The 17,149-nt window shown below is 43.9% G+C and overlaps 1 protein-coding gene across 1 annotated transcript in view; it reads right to left on the reverse strand.

The window, feature by feature from the left end:
* The window catches only part of ITIH5 (inter-alpha-trypsin inhibitor heavy chain 5), a 42,056-nt gene extending 25,334 nt beyond the window's left edge, over positions 1–16,722 (reverse strand). The window contains 7 exon segments of the mRNA XM_057376633.1: positions 188–357; positions 7,353–7,603; positions 8,126–8,233; positions 8,980–9,143; positions 13,109–13,153; positions 16,133–16,267; positions 16,269–16,722. Coding sequence (XP_057232616.1) covers positions 188–357; positions 7,353–7,603; positions 8,126–8,233; positions 8,980–9,143; positions 13,109–13,153; positions 16,133–16,267; positions 16,269–16,538 — 1,143 coding nt within the window. The 5' untranslated portion in view covers positions 16,539–16,722.
* Between the last annotated feature and the right edge of the window lie 427 nt (positions 16,723–17,149).

The raw sequence follows: 17,149 nt of genomic DNA on the forward strand, positions 1-17,149 counted from the left end.
GGTGTAGTAAGGTTTTAAGTCCGTCTTATGGCTGCCAATTTCCTGGTTTTATTTTGGATAGTTCTTACAAGATGGCAGCATAGCCTTCACTTGGAAAGTATTTTCCAGGAATTTGGAGCAGGCAAGACAATTGAACCATCTTGGGTACAGGTAATAAACCAGAAAAGATGAATTATGTGTACAGTACCTGAACATCCCCAACACTCAGCTCCCTGCTGACATCATATCTAATGATGAAGTCTCCCARAATTCCATTTCGGGCAATCTTGGTTTGCTCAACAACACTGGGATTGAATGTAATCTTAGCTAAGGTTTTGGTGTGCCCAATGACAGTAGAGGGWGGAGGAGACACATCACCTGTTGAGATAAAAAAACACAATATTACAGGTGTTTCCCATTGTCTTCAGATGTCAAAGCACAGCACAGGTGATATTGCCATGGAGCCAGGTCAACAGCACAGTGATTTACTGAGACTGAAAATTCAGCTCTCCTGTGATAAAATAAGAACTTAATAATGAATTCCAACTAATTCTAAATTGAAACCCATATTGCAATGCCATCAGTGATATAAATGTTTGCACACAATTMCTGTGTTCAGTTCTGTTTGACCAAACACACCACCTCAGACATGCTGTTAATTCCAGCCAGATCTATTCATCCAGAATTCAGATCCAACACCTGAGATCCTGCCAGTCAATGCAAGTATGATTCATCTGACCTGTTTAAACGTTTTCTCCAGGGTTAGATGAATCACACTGTAGACTTTTTGTCACTGATTRTAAAGAATTCTTGAGGTGGCATGTTCAGAGGTACTGCAGGCGTGTGAGGTGGGAATGATCTGAGTGATTGATCCCTTGATCTGACAAATGTCTTATATGTAAAGTCTACATTTTAACAAGTCACCTCAGCTGTCTTTATGTTCAGCAAGAGTTATCATTATAGTCACTGCAATTTCAGTCTAGTTCAGACAAAATCCAACACTGCCAGTGCAGTCACACAAACTGCATCCCTAAAATGTAACTCATCCTAAACTCCAAAAACCCCTTCCTGAATCAATAAAGAGGGATGTGCCTTGCAGAGGGCACCTCAGAGAAAGACAAGAATTCAGGTCTGAGTCACCCTGCAGGAAAGTCTCCTTGTATTGTTACCTGTGCTCATTCTCTAAAGTTGAGGGATGTGGAAGTTCCCTGTTGCCTCTTTATATAAACAAAATTCCACCTTATCCTCTTTTGTTTTGCCAGCTGTTCATTCCCTCCAAACCCCTTTGGGATCCTTACATGAGACTGATCAAAGGTCAGATTTGGCCCCTAAACTTYTCCAGATTTTGAGAACTTTCCCCTTATCCTATCGAGTACTGAAAACACCAAAATAGATTTTCAACTGAAGTTGTTCTTGGGTGCTTCAGCTTTTATAGTAATTATTCCAACACTCCCACAAGACACAGAAGTTCTATCAGGTCTGCTCCTGGGCTGATTAGAATTGATAGGAATCAGCTGCTTAATTATACTCTGAGGGGAAATCTCAAATCTTTGCCAAAAACGCCCAAGAAATCTGTGGTGTGGCAGGGAAAACAGGGGATGAGGGAGGTTCAGTTGAGGTGTTCACAATGCAAATATCTACATCTAAGCTTATTTTCTAGGCTCAACTATGAAAGTGGAGATCAGGTTAAGATAGTCAGAGATTAGGGTATGGTACACCTGGCCAGACAGACATCTGCTTTAGGACAATTTTAATTAACAATAAATTGGGATTGGTATTGTTAATGACAAGGTGTAGGCAGTCTGGAAAAACTCCACTCCAGGGGTTTCTACTACTCTGTTTATGTAAAGAGCAGTGGCACTTCACCTTTRTAAAGGGCTTTGAGCAGCATTAGGGAAAAGTAATGTGACATCTGTATGCAGCATTGAACACAAGCTCCCATCCAGACCCCACAGTGAATTAAAGAACCAGAAATATATTATTATGTCCATTTAACAAGAGGGGAAATTGAGGCATGGAGTGGTTCCCTAACTTACCTGACTTCCCAAAGTCCATGGAAATGCCAGGATTAGGGTCCCCGTGGGTTTATTAAATGATTAGCCAAATCTGTTGCTCTTATTATGAAGTGCTATATACAATCTAGGCTCCTCTAGACAAATGAATGACAGTAAAATTCACAAATCAAAAGCACCCTAGGATGCTACTTTTTGATGATGTGGCTTTACTTTTACGGCTGTCCTGTGAGTGAATTTGAGAAGACAAGGCACAAGACTGTTCTACTGAGATAGGAAAGGGTTTTATCACASGCCCAACTTTTACACAGGTAAATTACAGTTAGAGCACCTGGACTGTGAAACAAACTCCTCAGYAAAAGCCTTGTGCAAAGAGACTGAATGACAGATACCACTCAATTTCAGTAAAGTCAAGAACTGACTGCATCACGGCTTCTCATTCTGTGCCAGTTCCAATCCATCYATCCTGATGGAAAAAGAGAGAGATGTCCCAGCCAATACACAGAAATCACATAAAGACACYAGTGTTGGATCTTAGAGGGGGTTTGTAAAATGATTACTCAGAGCTTTGACATTTTTTCTAAAATCCGTGTACATTTCAGATTTCTCCTGGCAAAGATAAGTTGTAAATCAACATAGCTATAAGATTTTACCTCAGTCTTGAGCTGTTTTTATTTTTATAGCTGCCCTTTGATCTGATGAATCAACAGATGCAATATGTTTTCAATACATAATGCATCAGATCTGCTTGTATTTGCCTCCTTGAATTTTCCATCTGTCTTCTATTKCTTCCAGAAATCCCATTTAACTGCCAGGGTGTGGGAAATGTCTAGAATATATAGAAATGGCTTTAAAGTTTATTTACATTTTCTGATCTGAGGGTTTCTCTTCTCAGCTGCTGAAAGGAAAGCCTGCTGTGGGTTAGGCTGCCTGGTTTCATCACACTGGGGTCAGTGACAATCAGTGCCATGCTGGAAATAGAAGCTCCCCCCTTATTCCTCTGGCACATCCATGACCATGGCCTTTGGGCAGCACTTCTATGTTTCTCTGCCATAAATACAATGATGATTGATCCATACAATGATGGATGCTGGTCCACAAATGCATTAGTTCCAGTTCTAATGCTTCTGTGGACCATCAGAAATCAGCTGAGTTAGGCAGCAAGTCCATGCCTCAATTTCCCCACCTGTTAAATGGACATATTCACACATAACCTCTTTTCTAAAGCAATGTGGAATCTAGGTGCTTTATGTGGATCACATTGCCTCCCTCTATTTCTCCTCAAAACATTCCCTGGAGGTGATAAATGTCATCCCTTGTGACACAAACAGTGCTTTAAAGATCTCTGAAGAGGAAGTTTCCAAGGCTGTCTCACACAGCCATTGCAAATGACAAGTATTGCTGAGGAATCCCTCACATCATCTTCATAGCCACTCATCTCCATCTCCGAAACAGAAAAAAAAAAAAAAAACCACCTAAAAAAATAAAGTCTGCTAGAAAAGGCCAAAAAAACCCAATTTTTTTTTTTTGAAATAACAAAAATCAGGTTTGGAAGGTACCTTTTCTAATTCATCTCATGTTCCCAAACTACATCCCTTCCTACTTTTATGATAGAACCAGGAAACATTCCAGACCTCTAGTAATGGAAACTCAGTGCCTGCACTTGCCAGTCCTTTCCAGAGTTTCACTTTTTTCACTGTTATACATTTTCAATATCTAATTTACATTTTTCCTCATAGATTATAAACCCATGACTTCTTCTTTCTGTTACTGACACAGAAGGCACACTATCATTTTCCTCCTTGCAGCAGATTTTTATATTCTTGAACACAGTTTTTATGCCTTCCCCCAGGTTTCTTTTTTTAGGCAGCACTTGATATCTGGATCACAATTACTCTCCTCTGTTTATTGGCCTTGTTCTTTTTAAACAAGTGACAGAGACAGAAAAATCTATGAGATACTTCAGAGTCCAGAGCATGGATGAGCTCCAAATGCTTGGGCTGGTTTTGTGCTCACACTGAGGGAGTTAGTAGAGCCTTCAGACAAACTTTCCACTAAACTCAGCTGAAAAAGTAAACAGAGCAGGAAAAAGTGTTTTCCATATGAAATTGTTGTCCTCACAAGATGAACAGTTAAACCTAAATTATTTTGGAGTCTGGCAGAGCTGGGATTAGAGCTCAAATGCAAAGTTCATCCTCCGTTAACATGTGGAAACTTACAGACAGCTGCTGTAAGAAACAAAAATCTTTCTAAGACCTTTGCCTTCAGAAAGAAACAGTCATTCTCAAGCACCCTAGTGTCTCCTGCCCAAGCCCATGATGAGTTCTCACACAGCTACACTGGAGGAACGTGATGAGGGCAAAATCCAGCCCATCATTCAGAAAGTGGCTCTGTTCTGAGGTTGCCAGAGAAGGTTTGGATGGTTGGCCTCAATGCCTCCTGTTTTCGGTGTTGTGTGTGACAGAAGACACCACCTGCACATGCCAAAAGATCATTTTCCAAAACTCACATGCCTAATACCTTCCTTTGGGAAAAATACAACTCCCAGATGGAGCCATGTGAGCAGGATTTACTCTCAATGGAAATATCCTAGAAAGAGCTGTCATCACATTGTCTCTGCTCCATATTCAGAGAGGATGGATGCAAGACTTTCTAAGAGCCAAGTGAGAATGAATCCACAAGTGACACTGGAAGACACTGGTGGCTCAAACATTCCAGGGATGCTGCTGATGTGCAAAGCACCCATGCAGATGCCAAGGGTGAGCACAGCCCAGCTCAGGCTGCAGCTGCTGCTGGACCAGATAAGGAAAGAGGAGAACCCTGAGAGGTGGGAATTTGGTCTCTTTGTCCTTATCAGGTGACCTCAGCTGTGATAACTCSCCTGGGGRCAATGCTGGGACATCCACACAGAGCCTGAAGGTGTTCACTCTGCTGATGGGCCATGATGGGACACAATGGACTCAGCTGGGCTGATTTWATAGGCAGCTGTATCATCTTARAAGGTGTCAAAGTGTCAGGTSATCCACAACATTCCATCATCCAGGTGTCCCTGATCCACAACATTCATTCATCCATTCCAAACTCCCCACCTCAAGGGAGGTACCTGGGYRTTCCCACCTGAACTTGAGTGAATATAAATGACCCAACAGATTGTGCATTCTGTGGGTTTCTCTAGGATTTCTTTCACCACTTGATGGATCTGGCCTGTGGCCACCACTTTCACCAACCGACACTCAAATTGCAACAACCAAGTTTTGTTCTGAGTCTTTCAGRTGGTGAGATCTTTCTACTCTTGTCCATTTTCTTAASTGTTATTTTTATGGTTTTATACAGTCATATTACTCTAGATAGTAAGAACCAAAACATACCTGCTTTTCTGTGCAACCTCATAATTCTAAAATAAATGCTACATGTGTAAATTTGCAAACACTGATTGTTCAGTKTCATTTCACTCTAATCTGCYCCAARGGATCTAWTAACAGCAGCCTGGGTTACCCTTGCCTTCTGGGGCTTGATGGCACAATATGCTTTTCATCCAATATGCTCAAATAATTAATTAATACTTCATCAAAATCTTGTATTTTATCATTAACTGTGAGATACTATAGACATCTGCTTAGACATAGGAAATTGAGGAAGAGCGTTTTCACGACATATTTAAACTCAAACCAGTCAGGCAGTACCATTTTCCACTGTTCAGACCTCTGCTCCTTTTGCAATCACCTTTTATATCACAGCCCCTAAATTGGGGCACCACAATCCTTTGCTTCCATGCTCTCCCAGCAAAGTGGTGCTGAAGAGTTTTAAGCCATGGGATTCCAAGAAGAGACCAGACACTTTTTCCTGGTTTACTCCCAGTTTACAGACTGTGCCAAGCATTTGCTCTGTAAATGTAAGACTTAAAATTCATCCGTCTTTCACTTAAAAACCCACAGCTTTCCCTGGAGATTTCACTGGATGTGCAGATCCCATGCCCTTGGGTCTTTAGGTGTCACATGAGCAAGAAGGCTTTGCAGGGAGGAGCTAATGGCTTTCATGGTTTGCTTTTGGGATCTAATTTGAGAGATGATAGTCAGCTGGAATATCATCAACAACTACATGGGATGATTCCAGACAGAAAAAGTCTCTAATTTTATTCTGAACACAGATCAAGCACAGGGAATCTGAGCTTTGGATGCATTACCATCCTGCAATGGGACACATATTTTATATAGATTTTATTGGCTAGGGAAGGTTGTGGAATCCTACAGCTCAGGCCCATTTTTATACTAGTTGTTTGAAATCTGAAGCATGGTGTCAAGAATGTCAGAGCTCCCAGATTGCCATTTGGATAGTGACTTTTACATGAGTTTTTCCTGCATGTCATTTACATGCTGGAATTTCCATACTGCACTGCACCAACAGTGTGTTTGCTCTGCTCAGTCTGTCTCTAACCTTGATCAGAGCCAGATGTTTTGCAGGAAACCATTTGCCACAATGCACTGTGATATCCCCTGATGGGTGAAAAAGGTTTCCTGCCTCTCCTGATGGGGAGCAGAGCACATTTATCACTCGGCTCGTGGATGTAGGACACAGAGACTAATGAGGCTTGACCTGAAGATAGCCCAAGTCACTGAGACCCTTGATCTCACTGTGATTTGGATGAAATCAGTAGGATCCCACTGAGCAATCAGCTTAGCTCCAGTTCACATGCTTTAGGATCTTTCTGTGGTAGACACGAACAGCTCCACTGATTTTGCTGGCACTGTGTTGCTTGGGGTGACTGAGGGTCAAGTCCCAAATGACTCTACATCCTCCTTCCATCCTTTTTTTTTTGTTTTTGTTTTGTTTTTTTTTTGTCAGCATGTAGCAATCACAGGATCCTGTGCCTTCACTGATGGTTTCCACAAGAAAAATTACCTTTACACAGTGAGCAGTAGGTGAGGACAGTTGAGGGCAACAGCAGATGCTCAGACAGCACTTAGTGCTTTGGCAAAACATGGATTTTCCTCTTGGAATTTCCCMTGTTCTGAAGTGCAGGATTTCCTATCTGCCTTGGCATGGATGGATGGGAAAAACAATTCACTTAAAATAAACAGTTCCCAGGAGATGTTGAGGCCAAGGCAGAGCCTGCTCCAGCGCCAAGCACGAGGCCTGAAGGCCCAGTTCAAAGCTCTTAAAGACAATAGCCAAAAAAAAAAAAAGTCCTATTTTTTGAGAAGAATGGGATCAGCCCTATATTCATTAAGCTTCAAAGTCCTCCCAGGCTTTTATGCACAGATACCACACAGCCATGGAGAAAAAAACAGATCCAGCGCTTGCTGGCCGCTGCTTGAGCAGCGAACAAGTAACAAAACCACAGATTATAAAACCTCTCCTTACCTTCAGCTTTCCCGTTGCCCTTGTTCTTGCTGTTCCTCAGGGGAGGCACCTCCAGGGACACAATTCCCGAGTTTTCCAGGATGTTGACCTCCACTCKCAGCCTCCCCACGAGCTGCCGGGGCCGGACGCTGACGGTGTATTCGTATTTCCCCAGGCGCCGCTGCAGCAATTCCTCGTAGTGCAGTACAAACCTGGCCTGCATCTTGCGGGGGATGAACACGGAGGCTTTGAACGTTTCATAGCCATTCTCCCTGGGAGAAAAATCCAGAGACACCTTCAGACACTTCACACCTTACCTCCTTCACCTCCCCATGATGGTTTCGCCTGACCCTGTCCCCCACAAATAAAGTGAACATTCCCATCAGRTCTTGTCAAACCAGTCTTGCATTTGCCATTGAACTTTGTTGATTTAATACTTTATTAATATAAAGTATATTGTTGCTTCTCTCTTCAGTGAAGTGGATGATTCTGTCCATCCACAACAGCACCTTAATTTTCTTTTCTGTTATTCAGGAAGTAAAAAGAATTCTTTCCCTCATCTTCATCCCAGACCATCTTGTAACTTAAAAAGTTGTGTGATGGGGTTAGAAAAGGCCACATACAATTTTACATGGGTTGGACTATAGAAATGACACCAGGCCATGCAGATAACACATGATTTGGCTCTCCTTCCTATAAATCCATGGACAGATATGCTAAAACAGCCAAGATAAAGGTGGCAGGAGAGGAGAGTACATCCCTTCCCAGAACACAGCCAAATGCACAACACTCACCTTCCTTCTGTAGGGCTCGGAGGTTTCTTGTGCCTTTCATTGTCATTGCTGCTGTTTTTCTTTTCTTTCCCCGTGACCTCTCCATAATAAGTCTTGTTGCCAATGCTCCTGGAGAGACCAGAAATGTCATTGTGGTCACTCTGCACCCAAGGACAGTGGCAGGTGCACATTTTCTGCAGGTGAATTCACAGACTGTGCACATGTGAACAGTCTCAGGGTGCTGCTGGTGTCACTCTCCCGAGTTCACCCAAAACTCTGAGACAGAAGCCAACTCAGAAATTCCTTGGCTGGAAATACCAGCTTACTACAAAGGCAAAGGTCAGTTATTCCTCCACTTCAGTCCAAATGGAAATATTACAGAGTGGGTCCCTTATCCCCTTCGGTTAGGCCTGAAGCTGTGGCCCCAAGCTGTGCAGTAGAGAGGATTTGAACATGATCAAACCAAATTTTTTTGAGACCAAGACTTCAATTTATTAGTCATTTCAGTATGAGGTTGCCCTCTATTTGGTTTATCATTCACAGAACACCTCTAGCAGCCACTGAACCTATCTGCTGGTCAGAATTGACTTCTGTTGCATTAACAATGTGGAGAACGTGGAATAATAGGAAGGTTCTTAGGCATCACAGCCAATCARGTGAGATAAATATATGTGCCAGTGTTGCTGAAATTTTCTCTGGAAAGRTTTTTGAGGCCTTAGAGAGATTTTTCTCATTCAAATCAGAGAGAGGAGGAGAAGGAAGTTGTTAAAAGACACTCAGATGGGAAATAAAATAGTTTTCCTCGCTGTTTACATTGAGGATTTGAATTTAGTGAGCTGGCATCCATGGACTGGGTCTGTCCATTGCTGACTTACATGGTGAAGTTGGAGATGAAAGCTGCAGCTGGGATCTGCATCTCAAACACYGCCTCTCGTGCCTCAGAGCCGCTGTTCACCATGGTGCAGGACACGGTGGTGAAAGCGTACCGGGAAATGATCGTGGATCTSACGTGGAACTCAGACATCCGAGGCCTGGTTTCCTGTAGGAATTAAGAGGTCACCTCTAAACAGAGAGCTGGATAACTCACCCCTGCAGTGTTTTGATGGATTTAATGTTTAATGTGTGCAAGCAAACTCCCACCCGATGAGTATTAGACCTCCTGACAGCAGCAGGCACGGTGGGCTTGTCCTCAAAATCTCATGTGAGAAGGTAAATCAGGAATGTGGGGCTGCCTTTGTTCATGTACAGAGGCCACAGAGATTCCCCAGTGCTAGGGAAGGGTCTGAGAGCTCTGCTTATGCCAGCCTTTAAGTTGTGAAACACCCTGACAAAATCCATCTGTGTCCTAAACTGAAGACTTCAACCCTGACTGTGTGAGAGGATCAGAATTATTCCCTTGTGGCCTGGAAGGAGAAACCCAAAATAGGTTCCCATGGGGTCCAGAACTGTGTCATAGACCCTGCCCTGTGCACAAGAGCAGATGGAAGACTTCTTGAAAGACTGACATCACCATGTRTGAAGCAGCACCTTCATATTCATCCAGTCAAATCCATGAGTTATGTAAACAAAAAAACTGCTGTCAGTGGACTCAACTGAGCCTTCCTCTGCTGAGAATCCATCCTGGAAGTCTGGGCCAAAGGATGGAAGAGGCTTCATAAAAACACTGACACTGTGACATCTCAAGCAAAACATTTTAAGCTTTTTAGCCCACACTGGACTCCTTCCAGCAGAGACRGCAGTGAATGACACATGATGTAGCAATGGAAGCTGAAAGCCAATTTCTGCTTCTTGGGAATGTGTTTTCGTGCACAAGTCCTGAGTTGGAGCATTTCTACAGACTAATGTATTTTTTTGACAGCAGTATCTCCATGGAGCCCAAATGTTTTCTTCCTGGAATACGTCACTGTACTTAACTGTTAGCAGCCCTAGAAAAAAAAGAAATTTGTGCATTTGACTTAAACAATCAACGACCCARCCCTCAAAAGCAGAAGGGAGATAAAGGGTAAAGTACTTTGCAAATATGGAGCAACCTCACTAAGCCAAATAGAGTGAGACTCTTCCTACTGAGGCTGATAAAAACTCACAGTCACGTAAGACTTGTGAGGGCAAGAGCAGGCTCTTCAGCTGCATGTCCAGGCTTTCTTTCAGAACAAAAATAATTTTGGCAAATGGCTTAAGAAAGGGAGCAACTGTTTGTCTGAGTCTGAAAAAAAGAACATTTCTGCAGTAGCTGATGGCATTAGAAGAAACTGAGCATCCAGCTAACCAAGCTGCTGGACCAGTGAATTCCAGGCAAACAGAAAAATGAGAATCTACAGGAAACAARCACAGAGCTACCAACAGACTTGGCATAAAGCCCTGCCTGCCCACATTTCCAAGGCTTGGAAAGGCTGATAATGTGTCTCAGATGAACCTAAATGGGATAGATTTTAACAGCTGGGGAAYGATGATGTGCTCAGTGTCAATGATCGTCCTGCTCAGCTCACATGGGGCACAATGGCAAGAGATGAGTAGGAATCACCTCACTGATTTCAGGCAGATCAATGAGATTGGTCTATGGATCAAGACTAGAGCACTCCTGCTCAGATCTAACATCCCAACCTCAGACCATTGCTTAATTAATTGTTGTTAATTAGAAGAACTAGATCTTGCTGTGTTCTTAGGACTTTCCCTGATACATAGACATGGTTTTCCAGTCTCATCATCCTGAAGGTGGAGAGGATGGGGAGTTTTCATTGATAGTGGGTTTGTATGAATGTTTTCAGATATAATGAGCTGATGCTTCATTCAGTCTTCCATTCCAATAATTACCTATGGCATAGCAAGGGACACAGAGGATTTAATGACAGAAGTTACAGAAAGAATTGAAAACTACAGCAAATTCTTTGGGTTCAGACSTCCTGACTTCCCCCTCATGTGCTGCAGTTCCTCATAAGCTGTCGGTTTGTATATAGCTGGCAACTCAGCAGCTAAAGAGGATGAAGCCCTTTGCCTTGAAATACAAGTGGCTTTGCAATGACCTGTCTGGCACTGTGAATGCACTGGTGGACTCATAAGAACTCAGAAAGTTTTTCAAATGTGACACAGAACATGAACACGCCCTTAGTTATGGCAACAATGAGAAAGGTTGTGTTGGGTGAGAACAAAAGCATTCTAATGCTGTAATCTGTCACTGACAGAGACCAACAGTACTTGCTCAGAGAAGAGTGTAAAATCAGTCCAACCTGCACCAAYACTGCTCAGAAATACTCTCTCAATTTTCAGTAATTTGTGGCTGAAGGAACTCCTGAGTCAAGGGTGGAATCTTGGTGGTATATTTGTATTCTGGGGCTTTTTCTTCTATTACTTTACACAGCTCCTTTTGGAATCCATGTAAACTTTTAACATCAACAACATCTTGCAGCAAGGGATTGCCCAGCTTAATGATATTTTATATGAAAAAAAATGCATCACTTTGTTGGTTTTTTTTGTTTTTTTTTTTTTAATAAATCCAGTCTTTGCTGGCTTCAGCTGATGTCTGTTATAGAATTATAAAATACTTCGGGTTGGAAGGGATCTTAAAGATGGTCCAATTCCAGCCCCCTGCCATGGGTTGGGACACCTTCCACYAGACCAGGTTGTCCAAGCCCTGAACACTTCCAGGGATGGGGCARATCTCTATCTCACTGAACAAGCTCCACTTCTGATATCCTTACAAGCTGAGGAATGGCAAAAACAACAACAAAAGACATTGAACACCCCTGCCTGTTCCTGGTTGGACAAATCAAACACTGAATAAGGGCATCACATATAGCTGAGGATGAAAAAAATGTTCCATCTTCCCATCCCTGGAAGGCAGCTGCTATTCCTAAACAGAAAATATAAAYTGTGGGGGCACAGGCCATTTCCAAACAGGTTGCTCAGTCAGGCTGGGCAGGCAGCCCAAGTTCCAGTCTGGGATTCCTGTGCTGCATTCCCTGGAGYTCTTGCACAATCCATCAGTGCCTGGTGCTTTGACTTACAGCTGTGCAAATGTCTGTTTGTTTTCTGCACTTTTTATTACGGCTTTCAAAAAATAAGAGACAGCACAAAAGAAAAAAAAAGCAAAACAAACCATTTGTTTGATGTTGTTATTACCACGGTTTATCATCCCTATTAAAAATTAAGTGAGGGAATGCCAAGGCAGCAGATTAGCAGATGAGGCAGGTTGTCTGGATGCTTTGTGGAGGTGTCCTGGTTTTAATGATGAACTAGCAGCTGAAATTTTCTCCCCAAACAAATTGTTTTATGCTTGTTTACATGAACTATTTGGAAAGACAGAAAAAGAGCTGAAGATATGTGAAATCCATTCTGTATTTTTGCCTTTATCAATTGTTTTCATCGAAAGAAACTGACTGACCCTCAGATTAGAAGTAATAAACTGGTAATAAGCCTGAGAGTTTCTCTCCAGGCTGCTGAGTCCAATCTGTCAAAGATCAAGGGGACCAGAAGCTGTTAAAGTGATGTCTGTTCAGGGTGTGAAATGAGTTCTACCAGTTCTCAACTGGGAAGTCTCCAGTAAATCCAGAAAAATAACTGGCCATGAACAGCAATTCCACTGGCTTCCTCTCTACATCTAAATCCTAGATTGTCATGTTGAAAGAAGGATATTGGCTTTCTTGTTTTCTTCCTTTCTTCAGTAGATTTTTGTCAGAAAATAACAGAGATCTTCAAATTTCAAAGCAAATCCTTCCTTGCTCTTCAAATCCAGTGAGATTTCATCAGGCTCATATTCACTATATGGATAAGACTTCTAACATCAGGAGTTCTTTTTCCAAATCTGGGCTTCAGAAGATGGATTGGGAAATGTTAGAAGAACTTGCACCTGTTGCATTGATCAAAATGAAGATTTTTTTTTTTTTAAATTTTGTTACCCAGAATCTCACTCTACCATGGCATAGTTCATTCCTGGGCACAGGGACACACACATATCCAAGGAAAGAATTGTTCCCATGAGGAAAAATAAAGACAGGGTGTGATACATACCAGCCTCTGGAGGAATTTGGCCTGYCTTGGGACACGGCGAGCAACCTGCAAAGAGTTAAAGGGATTAGTGGAGCCCACTCAGCTTACAGCAGACATGACACTTGTTTAAACCCAGACATGGGGCTGTGTGACTGATCACCCATGGCCAGGTTCAAATGTGCCTCTGGTTAAAATTAAAACCCAAATATCTTCTATATTAACAGAGCCACTGATCAAAGCTCAGCAGTGGAATGTGGCTCTCTCAGGCCAGGAGGTGCTGGGTGYTTTGCAAATGGTGCTTGGCAAGGGACCCTCTATATGAGGGCAGGAAGCTCAGCCTTTAGCCCTGGCCCTGGATGCTGAGAACATCTCTGGAAGTATTGAAGGCCAGGCTGGATGAAGTTTTGAGCAGCCTGGTCTAGTGAAAGGTGTCCCTTCCCATGGCAAAGGTTTGGAACTGGATGATCTGTAAGATCCCTTCCCACTCAAATCATTCTATGGTTCTATAACTAGTTTAAATTAGTGTTACAACTTTAGCTGTATAAATATTAATTCAAGAGCAGATCTGTGGCCTAAACACTCTCCACAGGTGTTTACTGCACAGTGACAGAAAAATACTAGTTAAATGCAAAAAKGGAATAATGATGTTTAAATTCAGCCACAGACCAAAATATGAAAAAAAGTGCTTTACCTATGACAGAACAATCATATTCATTGCATCACCCTTCTCATCAATTCCTCTGACTTCTCACACGGAGTGAGACTCAGCAACATTTCCAAATCAAGTCCCTCCTCAAAGCAAGTCTTTTGTCAACGAGGGAAGCCAAGTGCCTTCTTAAAATGTCAGTGGAACCCCAGAGAGCAGAAGAATGCAACAGTATTTTTTTACCTGATTTGCCCTTTCTGTTGGTTTACACTGAAACAGCAGTAGCCCTTGCCAAAGAGATTATTTTATGACTGTTTATATCATGCATTGAAAAGCTCAGGAAAGCCCAGTGGGGAAATTAAAGTTTCATCCATGARAATCTTTTCTATTTCCTTCTGCATTATTTTAGCCAACATCTCATAAAATTAGGACCAAAGGAAAACAGCTCCCTTGGGAAATTCTGCTTGAAGCAGAGGCAAGGTTGAGAGATCAATAATCCTCAGCATATTTTTACTAAAAATTCACATTTTTGGAACAAATCCACCTGTTGTTCTGCATGRAATGGTCACAGGGCTTTTTAAAGACTAATCAGTGAAACTGGAAACTTGGTTCCTGGTTTTATCTTTCCCCACCACAAACCCATTTTGTTTGCTTGATTAATTGCATAAGAAGGCTCTGTATGACTTGGCTCCTTCAAGAGACACCTTCTAAAGTCCTGGGGATACCCAGTGGACATCAGTGAGKAGCTAAGGGTCACCAGAAAGCAGTATCCTATTTCCTAGGATTTCATGACTACTGCCAGAGCACTRCTGCAGGTTTTGTGATCAGTCCATTGGACTGTTCTAATCGGGCAACTTCACTGGYATCATCTAATGGAGCAATTTCCAAATTGCCATAAACTTTTAGCTTTAAAGCCTTTAAAAATCATCATTAAAGCCCAATAATTGCTGGTAGTGACCTCATAACTTGTTTCCATCTGAGAATCCTAGCAAGGCTCAGGTGTTCTGTCCTCAGTCTGACTGTCCCAGGGGACCAGGTACCACGTGTGTTTATACATCACTGCTTTTCGGTGAAAATCACTGCTGCCACTGACCTGCCAGCAGCACAGCTCCCATAAAAACACCCTCATTTGCCTCAAGCAACATCAACCAGGTTATTTTATCCCTATGAGCCTGTTCTTTGAGCTTTGCCACTGATTTTCCTCCTAAAGCAGGTGAGTGATCCCAGATACCACTCCACTGGCAGTGGTGGGGATATTCTCCTCCACTTGGACAGGTGGGTTTGTAAAACAGTGTTGGTTTGTGGCTGAATTCCCCCCAAAAGGAATATGCGTCCTAGTAATCAGGATTGACAATAAAGTTATTTCCTCATGTGGATGCATCTGGAGAGACATTCTTCCTCTTCTAAGTAGGATGGATACAGATACCCATGAAAAGTCTCACTCTTCCCACCTACTGCATGGCAGAAGATTCCAAATACAGGCAAATATTGACATTTTAGGCACACTGGGGTATCCCACCTGACCTCCAGCAAGGCACAGATATTCCACAGTTCCTGCATTTTATCTGTCAGGCCCACATGGATGTCTCAGATACTAGAGAGTCTCTCAGATCTGATCAAATTTAGATAACTGATGATTTAGATAAGTGATGCAAAGTCCCACGTGGTATCTGATCTGTTATGGACCTAACAGATGTGAGCGTAAACCTGAAACTCAGGCTTTTATAGAATCAGAATTGTTTGRATTGGAAGAAACCTTAAAGTTCATCAAGTGCCACCCTCCCTAACATGGGCAGGGACACCTTCCACTTGAAATGGATCACAGCCTCTYAAACCACCACCCAAACTATTCCAAAAAGTTTCTTGTTCTTTCAATCCCATTTCCTCAGAAAATCTAAACCACACAATAACACAACCTAACAGCCCTCATTTGTAGAGTATTTTTTTTTCTTTCATTGTCAAGAAGCATTTTAGAAGCTGAAATCCATGTGGTTTGTTTCATCCAACACGAGTTAAAAATCAAGTACAGTAAGACCATAGGCAGAAAAAAAAAACTTTCCCCCGAGCCTGAAATACTCGGAATTACTCAGCCTGGAGCGTGGCCAGGCCAGGACTGCGTTAACTCCCTTGTCCCCGTGAAACGCCCCGTTAGCCCAGGAGAGGGGATGGATGTCAGGGCAAACCCCCCAGGGCAGCAGAACCGTCAGGGGAGGGTGATCTCCGGGATTAGCACCTCCAGCACAGTTCCATGCTGATTGTAGCACGGAGCTGAGCTGCAGGGACAGGTAGAATAAATGCGTTTTTATCAGACTGCCCCGCGTGTCAACGCTGCTGGTGAGGAGGGGACAAACCAGCCGCKGCCACCTGATGTTCTCAGTCAAACTCCGCTCGAACCCTACCTGCTCCACGATGCTGTAATCCGCCAGCAGCTGCTCCTCCAGGTACCTGGCCATCAGCTCCGAGTCGGGCTGTCCTGCCGAGGGGGAGAAGCCCCAGCAGAGGCACAGCCAGAGGATCATGGTGCGAGGAGCGGAGCGGGGCTCCCTGCCCGCGGTCAGAGCAGAGCCCCGCTGCCGCCTGCGCTCCGGAGCCTGACAGGAGGCACTGACCCACCCTCTCCTCCTCCTTCCCAGCCCGGGACCGGCCCCTTTTCCACGCAGGGCGGTTTTCTGTGCTGCGGGGGATCCCTGCAGGGCTCGCATCCCTCAGCTGGGATTCTCGCAGCAGGAACCGCCGCCGTGTCCCTCTTGTGCCCTGCAGGACAGGGGCGATGCTGGGGGTGCCCGAGGTGCTGTCACTTGTCATTTCGGCACCAGCAGCCCCTCTCGGCGAGGGGAAGGCTGAGGGGACATTTCCTRCACCTGGCTGGGTGCTGAGGAAGGGCCAGGACGGTCCCCAGTGCCTCCCACCCACCGCCTTMGGGAGCACAAGCTCAGGAGATGCTTCAAGGTTGGGGCTTTGCTAAGGAGTGGCAAAACCTTCTGGTTCCACCCTCCTCTCTCTTGTTCGGAGAGCTCAGTCGGGTTTGGGAGTGCTTCTCCTAGGGCAGGGCAGGGCTCCCTCCGCACCCTCACCTTGGCAGCTTCCCTGGTGGTAAAGGGGTCCAAGACTCACAATTCCACCCCGTTCTTGCCATCCAGACTCTGTTTCTCAGCTGGACAAAGCTGGGGTCACCCCCTTCCCAGCGGCAGAGCCCTCTCTTCCCAGCCCAGCCCCGGGTGAAGGTGGACACGGGTGGGACAGGCTGGATTCCTCCCGGCATCTGCCAGGGACGTTCTTGGGGCATGGCAGGGCCAGCTGGCACCGATCGGGCAGGTGTCACCCCCAGGCATCGGGGAACGTGTATCTGCAGCGCTCACCCCACCCAAAATCAGGTGTACTTGCTACTTTGTTTTTCTATGCCAGGTAACTTCTCT

The sequence above is a fragment of the Malurus melanocephalus genome, unplaced genomic scaffold, assembly GCF_030028575.1.
Source record: "Malurus melanocephalus ecotype Western Australia unplaced genomic scaffold, MMel_1.1 scaffold_286, whole genome shotgun sequence".
Taxonomy (NCBI): Eukaryota; Metazoa; Chordata; class Aves; order Passeriformes; family Maluridae; genus Malurus; species Malurus melanocephalus.